We start from the raw sequence: 8,637 nt of genomic DNA, 5'->3' as shown, positions 1-8,637 counted from the left end.
TAAATTCTACGTGCAATGCACATTGCTATTCGGAAGGAAATTAATCACATGTTGATATTAGGTAGGAGATCAATTATACATTAATTATATTTGGCATGATATTAATTGCATGCTAAACATCTTGAGCACTCGTCACTCGGAGCAATCTAGATCGTTGGATTGACATGGATTTGATGACCGAGATTAATTGAATTTGTCACTTTGGATCTTTTTATATTATTATAGATGGATATAGTTGAACCAACATGTGGTTGGATGGTTTGAAGAACAATTGTATACCTAGCCCAACAGGGTTCAAGAATGCTGCTTGCATTTTCCTGGATTTTTCTAGAACTTCCGGTGATGCAGTTCAGTGATAGGAGACATTCACGTCGACCACGAGGTGCGTGACTTCGTAAATTTTAAAATAATATGCCGGCTCCGTCTCTTAAATGTGCTAATAATGATATGATATGCGTGTGCGCATTCATAGAAGTGAGTGTATGCATGTATATATGAATGTTTGCATTTGTACTGTGTTAAAAAATGATATAGATGAGCCCTAGGCCGCCGCATTTTTGCCATGTGCCGGCCCTGCGACAACCCGACTAATTCAAATACGGGTCGGGTTTTAAAATTACAGAGGGAGGTTCTATACATTACTTTTTTTTTGTTTTTTTTGTGAAAATCCATACATAACTCTTTGATCGCCCTGGTAAAATCATGTCAGTAAAGTAGTAAACTAGCACAAAATGGGTTGTATGCAGACTAAGATGGTTAAAGCTTTTTTGGTATTGATTGCCAAAAAAAAGATGGTCGAAGCTTTTCGTTGACAGCATGTGCCTAAAACCAAAGTACAACAATATATGCGTAAACGCAACCTAGACGAGGTAGACATAGACATATACATCACCTCAAAAGAGAGAGAGAAAAAACAGTACGCGTGCACGTGAACCTGGCTTTGCCATTGCCAACGCCCAACAACCAGACTTTTCAACGAGAAAAAAAAGTCAAAAAAGAAAACGAGAGGCTGAAGCCAAACTCACCTCTTCAACCTTTTTCATTTTTGTTCGTCAAAAAAGAAACACCTTTGCCCTTTTATGAGGGCAACTGTTCTAGAGTATCATCACTATTCCAGATTACTCCCTCCGACCAAAATATAAAAACGCTTTTGACACTACACTAGTTTAAAAACGCTCTTATATTTTAGGACCGAGGGAGTATAACACATTTACAATATTTTAATATAAAATATAGCTAGACTGATTTTTTGGGACAAATAGCTAGACTAAAATGAGTGAACAAACACACTAAAACACGTCTGTATATATTCGATTCAGAAAAATAATAAAAACATCTTATAATTCGAAAAGGAGGGAGTACTAATTGCTCCACCACAAATGAAACTCTCTAAACAAAAAGATAATTAGGATAAATCAGTAGGGAAGAAGTTCAATATAAAATAAAAGATAATTAGACTGAAATGGATTCTTCGACAAGTATTTTCGGACGGAGGAAGTATACTACTAGTACAATCAATTTTTCAGAAATAAAATAAAATCACTACAAGTGGGTTATTGGCATGGGCTAAACCTAACACCAAAATCCAAAGTCAATGGCTCTCACTTTTCCACTTTCAATGCAGTCCACCTGCCACCAATAATAATTAATCACTGTAGATAATTCATCTCCCAGCTAGTACAAAACCAAAAAACAAAAGTGGAATGTCACTGTCTCCTCCTCCTCCACTGCTCCAACTGTTCAACCCTCCCTCCTCCTCCTCCTCAGACCTCATCCTCCTCCCGGACCTTTCCCCTCCCACACGCCGCCCCCGTGGTCCTCCCCACGACCCCACCCACCCCGGCGACCTCCCCCCATCCCCACCGCCGCCGCCGCCGCGCCGCGCGGTGCCGTCTTCCTCCCCCGCCCCGCCGCGCGGTGCCGTCTTCCTCCCCCGCCCCGCCGCGGCGTTCCTCCGGCGCCGGCCGGCGAAGTCCCGGGCTCCGATTCGCGAAAAGGTACGAGCTTTCGGCCCTCCGGCGTTCATCTCAATCCCCGGCCAATCCCCCCGTGTTTCCGGCCGCGCCGCCCAGATCCGCCCCCACCAGCCCGCGCGGCGCCGGCCGATCTGGCGGGGAATTTCATCCCTTTTCCGGGTCCTGCGGCCGTTTCATCAGCTGCGGAATGATTTCGTTTGACCGCGTCGTGTGCTGATTTTGCTCCGGGTGTTCCGGCTCCAGGGGGTGGCTGAAGTTTGTTCCGGCGGCGTGGGATGAGCGAGGATGGCGCCTAGGGACAGCAAGGAGATGCTGCATCGGGCCGCCGAGTCCGCCATCCGCTCCATCGGCCTCGGCTACGACGTCGCCGCCGACGTCCGGCTCAAGTTCTGCAAGCAGCGCGGCTCGCCCGACCCGTCGCTCATCGAGCTCGACCGCGATGGCACCCAGGACATCGTGCTCCCCGGCAGCCTCACCACCGTCGCCGGCGTGCCCAAGTCCATCAAGTGCGACAAGGGGGAGCGGATGCGGTTCCGGTCCGATGTCCTGTCGTTCCAGCAGGTATGGTTTCTTGGATGCCTATGCCTACTCCAGAACAAGGAAGATGACACAAATGAACATAAGTCAATTTAGCATTTCAGAACCGCCTATTCTTAGTAACTACTACCACTTTTAAGAGTAAAATCTTCCTATTCCTTGCATTACGCACTGATTTTTGCCCTTCAAGGATGTATATAGGCACCAAACATTTTGAGGCCTGTAGAGATATGTATTCTGCCACTTCCAGGCAGAATAATTTTCCTGTGTGAGAAATGTGAGGTGTATGTAGATAATGTTTTGGTCGTTACCAGATTAGAAGGTTGTAAATTATCAGGTTAGATATTTTGAAGAAAGTCGGAAACTCTGGGATTGTAGGCTTCTGTCCAGGTTGCTGGCATCATACCCTTGAATTAGGGACTGATTTTTAGCATTTCAGAAACATATAGAAGCACCGAACAGTTGAGGCCTGCATAGACGTATTCAGCCAGAAAAAAATGATTTTCCAGTTTGGGTAATGTTTTGGTTACCTTATTAGAAGGCCCAAAATTATCAGGTTTAACATTTAGAAGAAACTACGGGATCATAGGCTTCTACCAGTTTGCTAGCACCAGCAGGATGCTTTTTTGGCATGCAGCCTGCTCTAGCCGATAGCTCGTATCTCAGAAACATGTAACCTTCCCACGATAGGTTTGTTCATTTCCACCTTGGAGGGCAGGAGTTCGTTGTGATGCTGTTCTAGTGTCGCTCGGGATTATGATTTATGTGCTGCAGAAGCATGAGATGTACCTTGTTTCTTATTTCCTATGGTTGGCGATTGGTATATCATCTCTCCTACTGAATAGTGTTTTGCTAGTACAACCTTCTGTCCCTATCATGTGTTTCCTTCCAAAGCTGTCATGGAAGCTGTCAAGCTGCTTTAAATAATGGTTGTGTTGTGTTTACAATGGATAAAAAATAGCTACCTTTCTCAAATTATGAAGCATTTTGCAGATGTCGGAGCAATTCAACCGGGAGTTATCTTTGTCTGGAAAAATTCCATCTGGCCTGTTCAATAATATGTTTGAATTTACTGGCTCCTGGCAGAAAGATGCTGCGAGTACCAAGTCACTTGCTTTTGACGGTTGGTGCATCACACTATATACTGTTGCACTCTCGAAGGCACAAATTGTACTACGAGATCATGTTAAGCAGGCTGTTCCATCCACCTGGGAACCTGCTGCTTTGGCAAGGTTAGATCCATATTTTATTCTGTCATACCCTAAAGCATGTAGTCATTGAAAATAAGATAGGCCTCTGTGTTCTTGCTCCGTCAATGAAGTCTTGATAGGATGATAACATCTATCTTTGGTCATTTTTTCTGAATTGTTCTGATTTTGGTATGATACATTCATGTCTGATGGGTGGATTGTCTGAGCACTGACTCCTTTGAAAGCTGTCCTCTACTGCCAGTTTTAGTCCTTGCAAATTTCATGTGAGATGTGACCATATGTAAATAGTATCAGTTTTCTTTTCTAAAGTCAGCTTTCTAAGCATGTAGAATTGGATGTACACTGTTCTTGTTAAAACATGTGGTGAGCCAATTATTTTGCCGCAAGTCGTATATCTGAACTTCAACCTTAATTGCTTAACCTTGCAGGTTCATTCAAAAATTTGGGACACATATAGTCGTTGGTGTTAAAATGGGAGGGAAGGATGTAATTTATTTGAAACAACAGCATTCATCAAGCTTGCAAGCCGTTGATGTTCAAAAACGATTGAAGGAGATGTCTGACAGGAGATTTCTTGATGCAAATGGGCAATCTGACATTAGTTTCAGGGATGCGTATGGGAAGGAGGATAAGGTATTACCCTAGCCTCTAAACTTCTTTTTTTGCCTTCGACTTCCCCTTGCATATTTTCTATTCATCATTAATGATCATTTAGCTGTATATAGCCTTAGCATAATCCGCTACTTGCACAATAAATTTTGTACAACCCATCTCTGTAGTTGGGCAGTACCCAAGGGGCTCAGCTTTTGATCAGTGAAAGTAGATCACAGACTAGCTCCAAGTTCATTAATTTGAATTATCGAAATTGACGTGCACACCTGCCATCTGTGCATGTGCCCATAGCCATAGACAGCAAGGGCCGAGACATTTGCCAATAGCCTTATTTTCCGTCTCTTTATTCCAAGAGGCAAGAGCTATTCGTTTATAGGTTGTTCACTTGAATTCGAACATCATGCCTTAATGTTTACGGCAGTCATATGTCTTGGTATAAAAGGCGCTGTTGTGTTTTTTCTTAGCTTGGTGATTTATGTTTTTGTGTGCCATGCAGAGTGACAGAAGAGAGCAGCGACTGAGATTTGTGGAGTCCAGTCCCCTAAATTCTTATGCTTCGAAGGAGGTATAGTTCTTTGTGTTGATATAATCTATGACTGTTCACAGGAGAATTATTATTTATGTTTGTTCTTTGTGATAATCTCAGGATTTGGTAGTGCTCCCTAGGCGAAGAGGTGGAAGGGATAAAGATATGCTCTCTCATAGCGAGTGGTTGAATTCTGTTCAAGCAGAACCTGATGTTATCTCAATGTCTTTTATACCTATTACTTCATTGTTGAATGGAGTTCCTGGTAGTGGCTTTCTGAATCATGCAATTAATCTGTACCTTCGTTGTAAGTATAAATTCTGACCCTTTCAAGCTTGCTGAATAGTTTATTCATCTCTCAGCTCTTAACCTTTAAGTATGAAATGTTGAAAGTTGAAATTGCATAATTAGTAATAATATTAAGAGAAGTCTTGATCTTCAGCCCTAGTACTTTAGTTGCGTGTTCATTTTAATTATTTCAAAGTAAGGTTTCTCTTTGTCCTTCTCCCTTTTTTTCCTACAGCTTCCTTGTTATTGATTTATAGTAAATGATAGTGTGTAGAGTTAGGATTATATGGAAAGAACTTGTGTTTTTCGCGATGTATTTGGGTGTAAGTTTTCTATAGTTTATTCAGGACTTTAGAACCTGCACCCTTGGCCACCGTAAGGGTCAAACAGTAAAGGGGGCTGGCTTCTTTCTTTCACAAAAAAAGTCCCTATTGTTTAGATTCTAAGGAAATGGTTTTCTTGGGCAATATTTATTATAAAATAGTTGTCGTTTATAGCTCTGTTCACCTACTTCACTCCCTGTATATATCTGTCAGGCAAAAATACTACTCTATTTTAGCTTATGATCAACATCATCAGCCTGCTTCTGCGAGGCTCCATGTGCTTCTGGGTGTTTTCAGTCATCTTTAATATTTGTGTTTCAAACTTTCAATATAGAGTCCTAATAATGTCATAAATTTCTAGTACAATAGACTCAAAGTGGTTGGACCCTCCCCGGACCCTGCGCAAGCGGGAGCTACATGCACCAAGCTGCCCAATATAGAGTCCTAATAATGTCATAAATTTCTAGTCTCTGCAAATGAGCTGCAAAAGAAATACAAAAATGTGCCAGCTTCAAGAAAAAACTCTATTTAATGTAATTTTCGGATTGCAACCTTTTGAAGCTATATGTTTGTCACCATCCTATCATTAGGTCATAAACAAAAAAGCAAGCTAGCAAACATCGTTTTGCACAGCAAACAATGTGATGTGTGATGTATTCATAACAAGGTGATATATTTGAATTTCATACAGATAAGCCTCCAATTGAGGAATTGCACCAGTTTTTGGAGTTCCAGCTTCCAAGGCAGTGGGCACCAGTTTATAGTGACCTCCCTCTCGGTCCTCAGAGGAAAAAGCAAAGCAGTGCATCTTTGCCAGTAAATTTTATTGGTCCAACACTTTATGTTTGTACCAACATGGTATGCACAGTTTTCCTATTGCCATAACTGAAACATTGTTCATCTATCCATTTCCTTGTTTTAATCCTTTTTATGATGTGCCATGATCTCTTAAACGTCGCCCTAGAAAGCAGACATAGGTTAGGATAATTGTTGGAGATAAAATACTCCATATTTATGTGATCATTCAAATTCTTATTCTACTGTGCAGAAAATTTATAGTGCCTACCTTTCCATAAACAATCTGGTCGTTAGCTTAGATAGTTGATCCTCACAACTGAAGTCGGATCACATGGCTAGATAACTATGAACCAATTATCACTCAAGAGCGAGATCTAGATGGGGATATAAGATAATGCATTTCCTGAGTGAAAACAACAGTACAAAGGGTCTAAGATGTGTAAGTACTTATAAAGATAAATGGATGGAAAGTTAAGTGGGAAAGCCCCAGTGTGAAACTGTAAAGCACAAAAACCTGAAACTGGGAAAAATATTTTAGGCTAATACTTTTTAGATCCAATCCTGGTGGCATTATTAAAACTGGATGCGCTGGTACTCTATTTGGCAGCACATCAATCAAATTTATCTTGTAACCTATGAATGGTAGGATTAGCTAGCGCTAGTTTATTTGGAAATGATGAAAACAGCGGTAGCATTAGAATAGGGCATATTTAGATTTTATTGAATTGATTCAGAAATTTTCAAGCTCCTACATGAACTAATTATTAAAATAATTTGTCGATCAACATTACACACTACATACAAAATATACAAGCTTATTATTATACTCACAGTTTCCACCAGTTGCGGGTTCAATATATTTTTATCAATTTTCTTCCGTTTTTTGAGCAGCTTCATAACTTTGGTGCAGGTTGATGTGGGCAAAAGACCAATTACGGGGCTCCGGTTGTTTCTTGAAGGAAAGAAGAGTAACAAATTAGCTATCCATCTCCAACATCTCTGTTCTCTTCCCCAGATTATCCAGCTGGAGGACGACCCTTACAACAACCGAACTCCAGAACCATTTGACCGCAAATACGTGGAACCAATAGGATCATGGAAGCGCTTCTCCCATGTCTGCACAGCGCCAGTGGAGTCAGAGGACGCTTCCATCGTCACGGGAGCACGGCTAGAAGTTATCAGCCAGGGCTTCAAGAAGATACTGTTCCTCAGGCTGCACTTCTCCAAGGTCGTGAATGCCCACTCCGTCAGGCAGCCCGAGTGGGAGGGGTCCCCGAACTTAATCCAGAAGTCAGGCCTCATCTCAACGCTCATCAGTACACACTTCTCCACGGCGGTGCAGAAGCCGATGCCCCGCCCTGCCGACGTGAACATCAACTCGGCGGTGTACCCTGGGGGCCCACCCGCTCCGGTGCAGCCCCCGAAGCTGCTCAAGTTTGTGGACACGACGGAGATGGTGCGTGGGCCGCAGGACCTGCCGGGGTACTGGGTGGTGTCGGGCGCCAAGCTGCACCTCGAGAGGGGCAAGATATCCCTGCGGGTGCGGTACTCGCTCCTGACGGCCATGCTGCCCGACGACGAGGATTACGCGCTTGATGACGAGTTCTAGGATCCCCTAGAAAACAATCGGAATGAAACGACGCCTGTCGTCATCCCTTCATTTGTTATGTGCGGCTGACCGTGAGGGCGCGGGCGGGCGAAAGATTTAGAGTTTTCGTTGCGTCCGTGCTCTTGTTGTTGGTTTCTGTTGTATGCAATTGTGGGTTTTTCGCAGTAATGAGTGCTGTGTCCTGAAATGGAGGGAGAAAAGGAAAAATTGTTGTTTGTGGCGTGGACTTGAGTTGAATAGGTTAGGTGACAGATCCAATTATTTGTATATATACAAGATGCAACAGGGAAACTGTTTTGATTTTGCATTGTCAAAAGATTCAGGTGTTTTCTAGGATTGTTTTTGCGGTGTGGACTTGAGTATTATGAAAACGTTTGCTGAAGAATTGCCAAAATTGGTGTTTGCTGAAATTGTTTTTTTTTGCAGCATTGCAATGTAATTTGTTTGTGAACTAAGTAAATACATTGATATGTCAGGTGGTGCTTGTGATGTGATCTTTCAAAATTTATTTACTGTGCTGGAGTAAAGAAGGAAAAGCAGAGATCTCAATCTCATAAAATGTGGGAACGACCTATAGGTCAGTTCTGTAATAGCCAATTGATAAGAAATTGAAAGATACATTCTCAGAAAGACATGCTGCGACCAACGTACAATTTGAGTCGGCATGAATGTCATGGATTTTTTGTAAAACATTTGTCTTCTTTTGAGAGGACATTTTAGGGATTCCAGAGAAATAATTGCACATACACATATATAC

General features: G+C 42.3%; 1 protein-coding gene across 1 annotated transcript; it reads left to right on the top strand.

Annotated features, from left to right (window-relative positions):
• Positions 1–2,245: 2,245 nt before the first annotated feature.
• Positions 2,246–8,213, top strand: LOC123072705 (MACPF domain-containing protein At4g24290; the record flags this gene model as incomplete). Its single annotated transcript, XM_044496317.1, is given in 7 exon segments — positions 2,246–2,537; positions 3,507–3,745; positions 4,153–4,357; positions 4,833–4,901; positions 4,983–5,169; positions 6,165–6,331; positions 7,182–8,213. Coding segments are annotated over 7 exon segments (1,842 nt in total). The 3' UTR covers positions 7,881–8,213.
• Between the last annotated feature and the right edge of the window lie 424 nt (positions 8,214–8,637).

This window comes from Triticum aestivum, chromosome 3B (assembly GCF_018294505.1).
Source record: "Triticum aestivum cultivar Chinese Spring chromosome 3B, IWGSC CS RefSeq v2.1, whole genome shotgun sequence".
Taxonomy (NCBI): domain Eukaryota; kingdom Viridiplantae; phylum Streptophyta; class Magnoliopsida; order Poales; family Poaceae; genus Triticum; species Triticum aestivum.
This window is presented reverse-complemented; position numbering and strand designations above follow the sequence as displayed.